The sequence below is a fragment of the Microtus oregoni genome, unplaced genomic scaffold, assembly GCF_018167655.1.
Source record: "Microtus oregoni isolate MIOR12 unplaced genomic scaffold, Mior012 000042F_ref0000377, whole genome shotgun sequence".
NCBI classification, from domain to species: Eukaryota; Metazoa; Chordata; class Mammalia; order Rodentia; family Cricetidae; genus Microtus; species Microtus oregoni.
In genome coordinates, this window is record NW_024543209.1 from 9,372,658 (window position 1) to 9,388,622 (window position 15,965).

Consider the following 15,965-nt stretch of genomic DNA (forward strand, 5'->3'; position numbering starts at 1 on the left):
ATGACGACCTGGTCTGGGCTTGAGCCTGCTTACTGCCAAAGCCAGGGCACTCACCAAGGTCTGTACAATGGCATGGTTGGTGGCATTCATGTGCGCATTGAGTGGGAAGGAACACTCTCCATCACAGTAGTTGGCAGCATAGCCTTTGGGTGCAATGATCCAGTCCTTGAGATGAAACAAAAGGAAGTGAAAGATCACCAGGTACCCCTACATCATCTGCACTCTCAATGACCTCCAAGAGAAGACACTGGTCATGGCACACAGTGTGGGGACAGGCAGAGAAGTTTGGGGACTGCCCAAGTTCACATTCAAGTGATGCTAAGGTATGAACGTGGTTGGTCTGACCCTAGAGCCTCGGTCTTTCCATGGGCTCATGTGACTTAGCTGTGGCAAACCTGTTAGGTCTGGGCTGACCTGATGGACAAATATGCTGCCGTGGAGGAATCTTTTTCTACACTATGAATATGTATTGCTCTCATTGGCCAATAAAAAGCTGACAAGCTGGTACCTGGATAGGAAGTTAGGCAGGAAAGCCAAACTGAGAATGATGGGAAGGAGGGTGGAGTCGAGAGAGAAGCCAGCCAGTGGCCTAAGAAGCAAGGCATGCTTGAGGATGGGTAAAGCCATGAGATACATGGCAATACATAGATTAATAGAAATAGGTTAATTTAAATGTAAGAGGTAGTAACAAGCCTGAGTTATCAGCCAAGCATTTTTAATTAATATAAGCCTCTGAGTTGGTTATTTTAGATGGGGCGGTTGGACAAAAAGACTGTTTACTAAGTGCTCCTTGACTTAGGATGGGGGTTACATTTCAATAAAACACCAGCTGGAAATGCCCATTATACACCTAAAATGGCAAGCATCCTATCTTAGGCACAGTGCATTGTGGAGCTGACTGAGAGCTGCTGCCACCTGTCATGTCCAACGATGAGGAGACTCCAGCCCAGAAAGACCCAACCTCAAAACTCAGGGCACTGTATCTAGAGAACACACTGCTCCTACATCGTCATATAGCTGGAAAATGGTCAGTTGAAACATTGTAGGTCAGGATCTGTCATGTCTCCTTAGACCCAAAGGGTCATCCTCAGGATCCCATTACAGCCCTGTCAAAGTAACGCCACCTACATAGAGAACTCCTATCTCCCATTTCTCAGCACACTTAGCTGGACTTGGTATAAGCCAAACATCTCCCACTGGGTGAGCAAGTTTAGAGCTACTGGGGAAATTATTAATCAGATTTTTTTTTTTTTGTAATCCTGTTTCTAAGTAAAAGTTGCTTAAATGTCCAAATGCCCCTCAGGCTTTGAAAGAATAAGGAAAGAGAGAAAACCATAAAGGGGCACAAGGTTTTCCTGCCTTACTTCAGCAGCCTGAGTATTTGAGAGCTCCTGGGATTCCCGAATCAGCTCCTCCCGGAAACTGACGGCAGCAGCCATGGGTGAGGTATGAACAAGGTACCCATGGAGGCCCATCCTTATTCTGAGGACTCACCTGCCATCCCAGGTCCTGGAAGCTCACGTAGACTCACCTGCCATCCCAGGTCCTGGAAGCTCACGTAAAGCTCGTGCTTTTTGCAGGCTGTTTTTAATTCACTGCTGTTGTAGTCTGTTGGAGGTGATAAAAAAGAGGTACTCATTAATTCCTTCACTTAAAAACATACATAAGGGCTTTCCTCTCATACATGCCAGGAGCTCCTCACTTTCCTTGGGACCTCAGATCTCTCTCTTTCCTGCCAGCTGGGTGCATGGGTTCAGTCTTCTGAATATTCCAAGGTCCTCGGTCCTTGTACTTTTGCAACTGTCCTGGTCAACTGTATGATCCCTGACTTCGGTACTCATCTGGAATGGCCTTAATTTATCTAGTTCTGGCTTGTCCTTCCTCCAAACTTCCTCAAAATCTTTTAGATTAGTCTTAGAATCACTGGCCATATAAAAAGTGGAGATTTCTAAATAAATTTCCTTCAGAGATCAGGTGCAGAATAATAATAAGTGTGCATGATTAGGCATGGTAGTACACACTTGTAATCCCAGTATTTAGGAACCTGGGAAATTTGAGGCAGGAGCACTCACCATGAGTTCAAAGCCTGGCTTCAAAATGAGTTCTGGTTCAGCCAGGGCTACAAAGTGATGCCCTGTCTAATATTATATATATATAATCTATTTTTTGTCTCTATTTCCTAGCAGAGGGCATAGAAAGCCCTTGGAATTTGCTGAGAGGAGTGTCTTTGTTAACAAGACCCCCACCACACACCCACACCTATATCTTTTATTGTAGGCCCCTAGAAAACTTCAAGATGGGTGCTGCTCACCAGAAAACCTTAGCACATAATAAGGTTAGAGTTCTGAGCCTGCCTCACCTATGGAGATTGAGTATAATCATGTGGCCAATGATTTGACTGTGCACAACAAAATCCCATATTCTATGGTTCATACATAGTATGTTGTTCAAAGGTTTGTATGCCGGAAACTTGGTCCTTAGGATAAGGTATGAGGGTAGAACAAAAGTGGGCCTCACAGGAGGTAATGGTGTCATGAGGCACCACCTCACAAGGTGCTACACGCCTTTCTAGTGACTGGATCAGTTACCTTGACAGTAGATTCCTATAAAACAAGGACACCCCACTGATGTGGGAAGTCCTTCTATATATATGTTGCTTTTATTGGTTAATGAATAAAGCTGCTGCTTTGGCCTGTGATAGCGCAGAGCTAGACGAGAAAACTAAACTGAATGCTGAGAGAAAGAAGGTGGAGTCAGTGAGAAGCTACGGAGCCACTAGAGGAGAAAGACATAAGCTGCTAGCTGGAACCTTGCTGGTAAGTCATAAGCCTCATGGTAAAATATAAAATAATAGAAATGGCATGAGCCTCATGGTAAAATATGAAGTAATAGAAATGGGTTAATTTAAGATGTAAGAGTTAGCTAGCAATATGCTTAAGCTATTAGCCAAACAGTACTGCAAATAATATAGTTTTTGTGTGTTTATTGCCGGACGGGCAGAACAGAAACCTCCGCCTCCTACCCTGTGTTTACTGTCTTCTGTATGTATCATTTTCTGTCCTTAGGAGATAGCTTCACATTGGATCTATCTTGTGACACTTCATGAGGTCTTTATCACACGTACCTGGCCAAACCTTTCAGCTTCCAAACCATGAGTTAAAATAAGCTTTTTCTCATAAAGGACCCAGTCTCAGATACTTGGTTATAGCAACACAAAAATGGACTGAGCCACCACATAGAAATCCTGGACCATGAGGTGCGGCGACATTCCCAGATGAGTGTATATTCCGAGGCTATGAGAGAGCCGTGCACCTGGAGAGGGGACAGAAACTCCAGGACCCCAGGTCCCACTCCACCTTATTCTAGATCTCTGATTTGGCTATTCCTGAGTTTATAACAAAATGGTAACCATAAAGACAGCCTTCTGGAGAAAACAATTAAATATGAAGGAGTGGGCACAGAAGTGCCTCGACCTATAGGAAAACCAGACACAAACACGGGTGGCGTGGAGACCTCAGGATAGTTAGTATCTGATAGGGAATGGCATTCCTTCTGGGGACCTTATTTTAATGCGCTGGCTCATATTAGAAGTAAACTAAAGGTCACCCGGTTGGTCAGTGTGTGAGAACTGGGGTGCGAACACAGGGACAACTCCTTCACCCCTGGATTCCTAGCTTCCGCTCTGCAGCAGGCCTAACATCTTGTAACCCAAGAACTCTGTCCACTTCCCAGCTGTCCCAGCTGTCTGCGAGCACGCCTGGACTGACTCCCTCAGTGCTCAGCACAGAGAACTTTCTGGAAGGAGAAGCTATTTCTTTTAGAGCCAGACATTGACGTTTTTGTTATTAAGGACTGGGGCCAGAGAGAGGAAAAGCAGGAATTCAATCCTCCTGTTTCCTTTCCTACAGATATTCTCAGGCCAAGCTTGTGTTTCCTTATAGTTCCATGGTGAGCGCTGGCAAAGAGTGTATAAATATTTGTGAAGGTCACTGACCTTTGGAATGCTTATTTCTGTAGCTCAGGGTTCGCTGCCCTGGCTTCCACGTGGAATGATGCTGACCCAATTTTTGGTGTGTTTTGTTTTTATAGATTGACAGGCAGCAAAAAAAAAAAAAAAATCCTCTTACACATACCACCATTGATATCTGTTTAGAAGATGGGTCTGAGGAAGACCAGGTTTAAAAAAATAACAAAGAGTATGCAGCTAAAATTTCATAAGAGCATACCCACTTAAATGGGAGAAAAGAAGAGACCGCAGGTTTGTCCAAGTGGGGGCAGAGGAAGGCGAAGGTACAGTGTTAGAGGCAAAAACAAAACAATGAAAACACAGACTTCTCTAGCCCCAAGGCCAATGATAGGGCCCATGGACACAGTGTCTGACTCACGGGCAGCCGATGCACCAATCTGAGGAGTCACCAGCAGGGCCACCTAAAGGCCACTAGTGCTCCGTCCAGACTCCAGGTCAGAACCATCAGGAACAAGTGACACACTGTACAGGGCAGGTCTGAGCACACAGGAGCCACAGGTGCTGTCTGGGGAGGATCAGAGGCAGGGACGCCTTTGCTCCAAACAGAGCCCACGTCTGTCTTTGGCCTCCAGGATGCCAGGCAACCCAGGGACATGCTGACATGAACACTTGGTACCAGCCTCAAGACACACCAAGAAGGGCTGGCTGCTAGAAGCTTAACATGGCAAGCAAAGCCTGGCCCTCAGCCACCCCATATAGTTCTCGGCTCCAAGACAGGAGGGCAGGGCCAGCGAGTTAAAGGCAGATGCTGCCAACCATGATGGCCTGACTTCCCAGTTTCTTCCCTTTCTTTCTTTTCTCTCTCTTTCTCTCTCTCCCTCCCTCCCTCCTTTTTTTCTTCCTCTTTCTCCTCCTCCTTTCAAAGAGGACATACCCACTTCTATCCTCCCCTTCTCCTCAAATGACAAGGACAAAAGCAAAACAGTAGCTCCTACAATGACACCTCTTTTCAGGGGCTTAGCTGTCCTTGTCTTATCTCTGGGCTTCTACGCCCCATCTTATCCAGCGGAATGTCTCTGGCTCCCACTAACTCCACCCGTGGAACAACGTGCCATTGAGGGGGGTGCAGGAGGTGCCAGCTCCTTGTGGTTTATACTGGTACATCAGTATGAGAGCCACAGGAAGGCCCCAGTCCAGTGCAGTTCAAAGATTTCAAGGCTGCACACATGCCAGTTCCTCGGTATATGACACCAATCTCCTCTCGGCTGCATGCCTTAAAACAGGCACGATTCCCTTAAGCACCAAGAGTTCATGAACTGGCTGCGACTTCCTTTCAGTCTGTCACTTCCTGGACTGAGGTGTCTCCTGACTCCCTGAACCGTCTCATGGCTGGTCATCACTATAACTTACTGGGCATCTTATGCCTGCCTATTCTGCTTTATTAAGGTGGAGAATCAAAATGCTCAGGACCAGACCACAAGTGTTTCAGATTTTGGATTTAGTCCCAGGTAGCAATAGAGCAATGACAGAACCGTGCCTGGATGCTCAGTTCCGAGGACTTGCTATGTCATAGGCAGAAGCAGCATCAACAAAATCTCCCATTATCTGAAAGCAGTGATAGCAAAGACTGAACTATATAGCTCAGTGGCAAAGCAGTCACCCAACATGCACAAGGTCCCGGTTTCCAAGCCCAGAGCCACCAAAGGAAAAACCCCCTCCCTTGCAAAAAGAAAAAAGCGACAGTAAAATTCCAGTGATCATCTGATAAAACAAAGACCAGTTCAAAGTCACAGCATCAGACGACTTGAAATGACATCAATGTTCCTCTCCTCCCCAGATGTGTCACGGAGGGCTCTGAAGAAGTAGCTGCCGCAGAACCAAGAATTGCCAAAGGACATCATCCTTCCAGGCCTTTCATGCATTGACCTCGCAATGGACCGAGCAAGTGGCACCGCAGTCCCCCACAAGGCAGAACAGCAGAGGCCAAGAGAAATATTACAGAAGAGGAGAGATTGGCAGCCGGCAGAGACTTCGGACCGCAGTGCAAGGACCCAGGGCGCGGCTCAGAGCACACCAGACTGGCAAGACCTGGGGCTAGGAAACAATCGCCAGATTCATAAGGATCCCTCCTGGGCTACACAGAGCAACTTGGCCCAGCACCGTCAAACAGGTGTAAAAACAATAAAGACACGTCCCGAGGCCATGCAAGCCCATGAGAACAGTGCAGCTCAGCCAACGTCCACCATTCCTGTGGAGAGGACAGCTGTAGGGAAGCGTAGGCACGTGGGCACCATGCAGGGAGACTTCCCTCTGACCCACTGTCCGGTGCACATGTCTGCAGGGTCCAGCATGAAGTCAAGTACAAATGGGAAGAGCAGGCTGGGGCGGGCAGGCTCTTGGCCCCTTCCTTGTGGTGGGCAGACCTAGCTGTCTCAGGAATCCACCGCTCGGTTGCAAAAACAGCTACTTGTCACGTTTCAGCCTGATGGCAGGTGGTTTGATGAACGAGGCTGGCATCTTTACTCAGGTGCGAGATGTCCCTGGCGGGCTTCTTCTAGACAGGGCCTCTTTGGGAAGAAGGGTCAGTGCCCTGGGAGTGTACCATGGAAGAAGTGGGCAGCCGAAGAATAGGAATCTCTCCCTTCAATGAGGCATTGGGGCCGGGGGGGGGGGGGGGGGGGCGAGTGGGTGGAGTCACACTATAGATGGCCTCTTTTCTTGAAGACAAACTAGTTTGTCCCGCAAACCTCTGGCCCTTCAACAGCCTGGAAGGGAAGCCTAGAAAGACATTATGCCCATTCTCCAAGCACAGGCCAGATTTCTGAAAATCTTCCTTCTTTTCTTCCTTGGTTTCCCCTGTGGTTTGTTGCTGTTGAGTTAGTTCGTTAATTGGCTTTAGGGTTTTTTTTTGTTTGTTTGGTTTTTTTTTTTTTTTTTTTTTTGGTTTTTCAAAACAGGGCTTTTCTGTGGCTTTGGAGCCTGTCCTGGAACTAGCTCTTGTAGACCAGGCTGGTCTCGAAAACACAGAGATCCGCCTGCCTCTGCCTCCTGAGTGCTGGGTTAAAGGCGTGTGCCACCACCGTCCGTCCTGGCTTTAGGGTTTTAATGTATTTACTTTGAGACAGTTTTATACCATATCCGAGAATTTTTGCCTCTGGTGCTCTGTAGGCAAGGATGACATTGAACTTCTGATCCTCCTGTCTCCACCTCCCAAGTGCTAGGAGTATGGGCATGCACTGCCACACCCAGTTAACACAGTATAGGGGTCAAACCCAGGGCTTTGTGCTAGGCAGGTACTCTGCCCGCTGAACTGCATCTCCAGCCCTAGAAATCTGTTCTTAGGTAGAAATCTCTCCCTCTGCACACCCACTTCCATTAATAGAAAAAAAGATCCAAGAGCATAAAGCAGAGCTCTGAGGGGCTGAATTCGAGTCCATTCTCAGTTCCCTGAAGGTTCAGAGAAGACAGAGATGACAGGCCCCATCATCTCTGCGCTTTCTTGGGGGTTTTAAATATGTGAGAACAGAGGGACTTGGCATGGGCCCTTTTGCCCTGAACTACTGAAGGAACACAGCAATCTAGGAGGACTGGGTTGGAAAGTGGAGTAGGGAGGCAGAGGGGCAACAGGAACCCTTGGACCGTATTGCAAATTAGGCCACTAATTAATACCCATAATTAATTTTAACTCATCAGCTTGAAAGAAAAAGTTGAAAGGGACTTGGGGAAAAGGAACGGGATGACTTTGCTGAAGCCCGAATCAGAGACAACACATTTTCCTAATTAAAAGCAACTGGCCTGTGTGTGAGGCGGGCAGGGTGAGTGTTGAGTCAATCATGGGAAATTATCATTTTCAAAAGCAATCAGCACTGCAAGGGTCGCCTCCACAGTCTGAGGTCCTAGTAACCAAACTGGCCACAGTTCCCAGATGAACCCTAGCACTGGCTGACTTCATAATCAGGCCCCGGAGAAGAATGTAGACCATTAATTCAACTCAGCAGTCTGCCTCCCAGGGGAATAAAGCAAAGCGGGCATTCCTTTTTATTTCTCCTTTCTTTGAAAGCCTCAACCCTGACTGCTTCTAGTGGTAAAGAAAGACAGGAACACCCACACTGTGCAGTGCTCCCAAGACACACCTTGACGAGGAGAGGCAAAATGTCACGGCAAGCTGGGTGGTGGCTACTAAAGGGTCACCTCCAAATCGCTGGCTTAAAAGAAGGCTTAGCACATCACTGCCTAAAATCTAGGGGGCACTTCCTCCCAAGGAAAGGTGGGGTGCTTTGAGAAGCTGCATTCATTCTTCCGCGAGCTGCCGCGAAAATAAACAGAGCTTCTAGAAGTGTTTTACTTCCTTGGGATCCCAGCATGCGCTCTAAGCACCTACTTCGTACAAGTGGCTGTAAGTCATCTTTGAAGGTGATTATGTGCCGTGAGACTGCCTTTCACCAAACCCTGAAGCTGTGAGGTATCCCGCACCCTCACTGACAGAGGGCTGAACTGAAGCGCAGGCCCACTGGGCAGGTTTCTCCAAAGCCACAAGGTTGCAAGAAAGAGAAAATTCTGACAGAAAGTCTCACTGCCGAGACTCAATGTCACACTTGTTTTCTGGGCAGTTCAATAACCCAGGGAATCCAAGACTCAGGAGCCCTTGCTCTAGTGTGACCAATGTTGGGGTTCAAATTCAGTACCACTTAACTGCTATGCACTTGCTTCTAGGAGCTTCCATTTCCCCCTCCTCCCAGTGCTAGAGAAGACTTCTGAGAGTTGGAATTAACCCTCAAACACTGGGGACCGTTTCCTCTCTCTTGCCCTTTGGATTTGCTGGTCCAGAATAGAACTGAGTACCTGATGCAGGCTTGGCCAATCAGAGTTCTTCCCAGGCAGCAAGGTGATCAGGGTGGGGCACATGGTACAAGCCAGCCCAATGAGCACCAAGGCCTGCCTTCCTGCTGAACCCAGCAAGGGAGAGAACTCTTGATCTGAAGATGAGGTTACCAAGGTCACCATGGGACTCTGAGAAACCTTACCATACACTGACATCTTTCTGAGGATTCCACCAACAAGAAATAGAACTTTCTAGAACCATCAGTTTCCAACAATACAACCAAACCGAAACAAGAAACCCTGAATTTCCCAGTCAAGTGAGCCAATAAAATCCATGTCAGAGGCTCTGAGAGGACTATTGCTCCAGCCAAGAGTTCTGGTGACGTCGACAGAGCATGAATGGTTTGGGGTGTTGGTTTTTGTCGTTGATTTTGTTTTGTTTTGTGTGCACTGGTATTTTGTTATGAGTGTCAGGTCCCCTGGAACTGAAGTTACAGACAGTTGTGTGCTGGCATGTGGGTGCTGGGAATTGAACCCTGGTCAACTAAGCAGTCAGTGCTCTAACCTCTAAGCCATCTCTCCAGCCCTATAGAACATGAATGGATAACACTTCTTCATGGAAATTGAGCACTCCAAGTCTGCAAAGCACAGGCTGATGGGTGATACTCAAACCAAAGCGCACTAAAGATGCTGTATAAAACTAACATAAGTTATATGTACATAAGGTGAATAGGTGATATAAATGAACTTTGTCATCAGACAGAGGTCTTATCCCTTAAGAAATCTCATTATGTATATAATGCAAGTGTCCCCAAATCTGAAGGAAAGAAACATCTGAAACCTCTCTGGCCTCAAGCAGAAGACCTGGGTTTGGTTCCCAGCATGCACACGGTGGCTCACAACCATCTCTAACTAGTTCCAGGAGACCTGGCACATCACCTGTCCTTCATGGGCACCAGACACACATGTGACACACACATACAGGCAACACATTTATGAATTCAATAAAACAAATCCAAAAATTAAAGTAATTGGGGTATTCCCATGATTTTTGTGGGAAGGGAATAAAAAGAGTTACAGACATCCCATCCAACAGAAAGATGCTCATCGGAACCAAGAGGCAATGTGGGTGCCTGCAACTCCAGTCTTCGGGTAATAGCGCTCTGTGCTGTGGGGCCTAGGATCCCATACAGGTATCTGTGGCGGGGACATTACCACCGTTGCCACTGTATTTGCTGAGCAGAAGCCATCCAACACCTGGGACCACAGGTACTTTTGTCCTAATGGGCACCGAGCCTCTGTCCACACTCACCTGAAGCACTGGAGCCCCGGGACATGTCCTGTGACTGGGTGGAACGGTTGCGACTCTGCTGCCGACGCCGACCGGAGACTGACCGGGTGGTGCGCACGTGGACCTCGCTCACCTTGAAGAAGGCCACCATGAAGGGCTGCTTGTCGTAAGGGCCGTCTCTGCCCACCAGGCCCGCCGCGCGGGGGTTGACGTGGAGTCCTTCAATGCAAACCAAAGCCCACCCCTCTTTACTCCACAGAACCTTCGTCTCAAAGCTACACAATGAGGCGGCTCTTCCTAGGCTTCCGTGGGCTAGTAAAGCAGTAAAGAGTGGGAAACGTGGGCAAGGCCCTACACAGTCTCCCACCCTAGCCGGCTCCGTTTAGATGGAAGACTCAAAACGGCCTCCCAGAGTACAGAATCAACCAATGGAGTGCGTGCTCTCACTTCTGGTCCTTTTATTTGTCAGTATTCATACTTCCTTTCTGGCTATATTTCTCCCCACCAATGTGAGGGAGATGAGCAACTGAAGCAGGGAGCCAGTCAGGAGGGGAAGTTTCCTCACGGGACAGTCAAGATTCTAATTACTTTCTAGGCTCTCCTTCCCCCTCTCATTCCTTCCAGTTCTATCTTTTGGTGCTGGGTAAAACCCAGGGACTCATACATGCTAGACAAGTGCTCTCTCCCTGAGCTGTTCTTCTGGGAATTCTCCCACCTGACTCAACCTGGCTATCCTTCTCATTGTTTTCTGTAGCTGGGGTGGTGGGGAGACACGGGGAAGGGGGACAGTAGAGGACAGGACCTGAGCCTGCCTCTAAGTCCTTGCTAGAAAAAAGGTCTTGCTTTTGATATGGTGGGGTGAGGAAAGAGAAAAGCAGGTTATGCCGGCGCCAAGGGCTGGGCTCCAAACAATGGTTCCACCACAGCTGCTCCGGAGGAAACGAGGGAAAACGGCTGCGGGCAGATGCTGGCAGCATGCAAGTCACAACTCACCATCCTGAGTCACCACACTCAGCTGGAGTCCCATGTTGTGCTGTGGAGTCACCACCCACAGATTGCTAGTTGCTGTGATGTCAAATTCCAGCCAGCCTTCTTCTGAGGCCCACACCGCACGGGTGTCCAACAAAAATAGGTCAGAGTCCCTGAAAGACAGTCAAACGGCACAGCGCGTCACCTGCTGTCCTGTGGCGCATTCCTACTGCGTCTTGTCATTAAAGGAGGCTGAAGTCAGATCATGTCCATTTATGTGACCAGCCACGGCTCCGCCCTAAATGACACCATATAGAACACAGATACAACTTAGTTAGGAAAGACCGGAGACATGACCTATCAGGGCCTCTTTAAATTCACCAAGACCAAATCTTTCTGGGAATTAGGGTAAATCGCAAATGTTATTTCACTTGTCTGAAGATTTAGTTTCCTTTTATTATGGCATTGTTTTATTTATGATGCTATTTAAGAGCTTAATTATGGCTAGTGAACTCTAAAAAGTAGGAGGTGGGGAAGAATAGGCATAAGAGTAGATTAAATCAGGATCCAAACAATATATAAAAATTATATAAAGATTAAATCTCGCATCAAATCTCTGCAAATATCAAGCTAAGTGTATTAGATATATGTGAGTCAAAACAAATTTTGCATTTCGACTTAGCAACCATTCCCAAAATATTTCATTATATATATAAAAATTATCCCCAGTTACCAGAAGCCCTTCTAGTCCCATGCAATTTACACAAAGGATGCTCAGCCTTCACTGCTTTAAAATAAGCATCAAATTCTAATCATGTATGATTACAGAGTATTCTCTTCTAGCTTGCTTTACTTAGCTGTTACAATAATCATCACTGCCCGAGTACCGATATCTTCCTTCTCAGCTGGGAAACTGAGTCTCAGACACGAGGTTATGGTCAGGATCATGAAAGCAAACAAGCATGAGCATTTAGCTCAGCGCCGATTCAAAAAGTTTTTCATAACGACAGATTATCTTTTGAGATTATTTCCCAAGACATCCTGTGATAAATGAATAAAGTTCACTTCTCAACCATCGGCATTTTTTGAGGCCAGTGCAGCACCTGAGTTCAGAATCTTAGATTTCTTAGATGGGAAATAGGCTTCTCCCTTCCAAGGCAGCTTGGAGCTAGAAGGGAGAGCTATTGTCATCGTTCCCACATGGAAACTGTAGGTAGAGCGACAGGGAGTTTACTCAGCTGCTTAATAGTCTGCAGGGGCACAGGCAAGTCTGTCCTCTTTAATGTTCTCCCCCTCGCCATGGATGGGTCACCCTCCCTGTGGACAGATGCCCCCCCCCCACGGGGGCAGGGAGATGAGGGGCGTTCAGGGAAAACAGCAAGAGGGGACTGCGAGTCCAACGCTTTGAAGTGGGGATGCAGAGAGACAGAAGACCCACGCTGCAAGGTCAGAGGTGACCCTCATCCAGGAATAACACAGACAGTAGGAACAGCTCTGCGGGAAAGCCAGCCCCAGTCCCCAAGAAAGCGGAGGCTGTAGTAGTCATGTTAGGGGCAGACTTTGGCCAGCATTCCCCAGAACTGAGATCCAGAGAGAAGTTGAAGGTAGGAGGTGGAGTGTGCGCCTGCATACTGAGTCCCTGGCGAGGGTCAGTTGTTGGGTGCAGAGCTCCAGCTACGCGACAACAATATCTAAGGAAGCGAGATAAGGATGCAGACAAGAGCACTGTGGATATGGCCAGACTGGCGGGCAAGGCTGGCAAACAGAACTGGGATGGACTTATGGTTTTCTTTCTGAAGGGTGGGGTTCGCGAGCGGAACACGAAGGTGCACACCTGTGATCCCAGCACTGAAAATCGCTGTCTAAAATGGAGATAGAGAACAGAGAAAAAAGAGAAGAGAATAAAGAAAAGAGGAAAGTGGAAACATGGATCTGGGAGCAAGTAAAATTTGAGACAATGGGAAAACAGTTGGTGAGAAAGATTATTATTACAATGTGGAACCTGACACAAGCTGGAGTCATCCGAGAGAAGGGAGCCTCGACTAAGAAAATACCTCCACAAGGTCGGGCTGTAGGCAAGCCTGTAGGCTTCTTCCTATTAGTGATCTGTGAGTAGTCCAGCCCATTGTGGCTGGTGGTCCTGGGTTCTGTAAGAAAGCAGACTGAGAAAGCATTGGGAAGCAAGCCAGTAAGCAGCACCCCTCCATGGCCTCTGCATCAGCTCCTGCTTCCAGGTTCCTGTTTGAGTTCCTGTCCTGACTTCCTTCAATGAGGAACAGTGATATGGAAGTGGAAGCCAAATAAACCCTTTCCTCCCCAACTTGCTTCGGTTGTGGGGTTTCATCACAGCAGTAGAAATTCTAAGACAATGGTTTATGGTCATCAGTGGACACTGGGCAGAACAGCCTGACCACAGAAACATGCTAAAGAAGAGAGCTCTTTAACTTGGAGGCTGTCTCTCTGAGACAGAGGGTGAAGAAGGGAAGTATGAAGGCATGGAGGGAGGGAAATATGACGGAGGAAAGGAAGGGAGGGAGGTAGGAAGGGAGGGAGGAGTAGAAACAAGGACAACATACCCTCTGGAATACACCCCAAGCTAGCCTCTGGCTAGGCCTACCACTTCCCAAAATGCCACCATCAGTTAGAGGCCAAGTGTGTGGCACACCAGCTCGTGCTGAACATTACACCATAAAAAGAAATAACACACAGACTTAAGGTAACAGGACTAACTGGAATAAAATATACATATACACACAGGATACTGTGCTTCCACGGGACACTGTACTAGAGGTGTGTGTGTGTGTGTGTGTGTGTGTGTGTATGCATGTGTGTGTGTGTGGCAGGGCTTCACACACTATATAGCTCTGGCTGGCCTGTATCTCACTATGTAGACCAGTCTGGCCTTCAATTCACAGGTATCAGCCACCCTAATATAAGCAGCAGCGAGCAAGACACACTGTCACAAAGTAGATTGCAAGAACTGATGCCTGAGGTTGCCCCTCTGACCCCCCAGAAGATGCCCACACCCCAGCAAAGCCCTAGATTTCCCTCTGATCCCCATACAGATGCCTGCACCCCAGTAAAGCCCTAGGTTGCCCTCTGACCTCCACACAGATGCCCACATCGCACCTCCTACCTCCCCACAGAAGAGGTGGAAGCTTTCATGAGAAGAGTTCAGGTAACCTTGACATGAAACCCATTGATTTGGAGGGTATGTCTGCAGGATCTGGCCACAGCTCACTGACAGAGATGGCCACATATGCAAGTGTCCTTGTTAAGAAGCTCGTCTGGAATATTCCACTAGAAGGAATTCCTTGCAATAGTTCTTGGCTTGTGCACCAGGGGATCATGCTTTATGGCCTCCATTCCCATCTATAAAAAGCAAAGTCTAGAAAAGTCCACAGGCTGAAAATACCGAACAAGGACTCAGAAAAAGTAGGGAATCAAAAAAATAAAAAATAAAAAAAAGTGCATTTAAAGATCAGAGTTGGCTACATATAGAAACAGGGCAGCTACGGGGTTAGAATCATGAGCTGGCCTCACACACCAGGGTCACGGTGCCTGAGAGGAGCATGCTGGCAAGTTCCCAGTATAGCTAGCTGTGGTGGCACCCCCAAGACCATCCTGACTTTGCCCTGTTCCTCCCATTCAAGAGAACAGTGTGTTCAGCGCGAAGTCACCACTCACATCTACTAAGAGCTGAAGGTGCCCCCCCCCCAAAGTCATGGGTTGTGACTTCTTCTCCAGTGCAGCAGTACTGATGTGGGTCTCTGGGGTCTGATTAAGTCACAAGGGCTCTTCCCTCACGAACGGACGGTATCCTTGTCACCAGGGAAGGTTTCTGAGAGAGGTCAATCCCGCTCATCTCTCTCCACTCTTTCCTTTCTAAGTTCTGTCCTGGCGATGACATAAGAGACGGTCCTCAGCAGCCGTGGCTCCCTAATCGGGGACTGCCCTTCCTCCAGGGCTGTGAACTAAGAAGTCTCCTGTTCTTTGCACAATATCAGTCTTGGGTAATTCGTTACACTGAAACAAAGTGGAGCAAGAAGCACCTATTTACCCGGGAATTCAACTCGAAGGCACAATCTCAAAGCATCTAGGAACTGTCTGGCCCCCATCTATTCATCTTCTTCGTTGTCTTGTGGCCTTCTCAGTGTACTGACTCCTCAGTAAAGTGTGGCCTTCCTCGGGTAGACTGGGGGCTCTAGCTCAGTGTCAGAGGACTTGCCCAGCTCGTGTAAGGGTTCCCACCTTAGCCCTGGGGGGGAAAAAAAGTCCCTCAAACCGAACAGGATGCATCTGATTCCTCTTAATCACATTCTGGCAGAGCTAAAATGAGATAGCCTCAGCTAAGATACTCTGCACCCCCAAATGGAGACTCCCCATCTGACCACAGTCACCCCAAGTGGTTATTTGGACTCTTGCTGGCATAGCAGACTCAACTCACATAACAATGGCAAGGGAAAAGAAAATCCCAAAACTAAAGAAATCTTTAAGGCACCTTTTGGCAACCGTGCTCGTAATCACCACTCAGATTCCATTTTGTTTGATAATCAAGGCATCCATGCCCAAGGATAGAGCAATGTCACTCTTCTCTGTGTCTCTAGGACGTGAATTTCCACAGGCTATAATCAACCTGGAAACATTTTTACCAATCGGCAAATCTAACTGAAGAGATCTACAAATTAAAATCAGCATTGGAATTAAAATCAACCAGCTGGCATTCTACTCACAAACCTGGAAGGTTCTGGCTGGTAGACACAACTGTCCCCACAGGGTTCCTCCTCTGACTCAGCTCCCAAGGTGTCCTCCAGGTTGGTAATATTCCCCTGGGTAAAACACCGTGGGCCTTTGCTTCATTTAGTCCAGAGATGGGCAGGAGGTGCCCGAATAGCCATCCTCCTGACTGTACCCAAG

At 47.8% G+C, this 15,965-nt stretch overlaps 1 protein-coding gene across 1 annotated transcript in view; it reads right to left on the reverse strand.

Moving 5' to 3' along the window:
- Positions 1–15,965, reverse strand: part of Bmp6 (bone morphogenetic protein 6) — a 144,807-nt gene that overhangs the window by 1,324 nt on the left and 127,518 nt on the right. Inside the window, exons 3-6 of the mRNA XM_041632711.1 lie at positions 11,073–11,221; positions 10,101–10,298; positions 1,532–1,608; positions 55–165 (exon numbers count right to left, since the gene is read on the reverse strand). Of these exons, the coding sequence (XP_041488645.1) occupies positions 55–165; positions 1,532–1,608; positions 10,101–10,298; positions 11,073–11,221 (535 nt within the window). The remainder of the gene's footprint in view (positions 1–54; positions 166–1,531; positions 1,609–10,100; positions 10,299–11,072; positions 11,222–15,965) is intronic.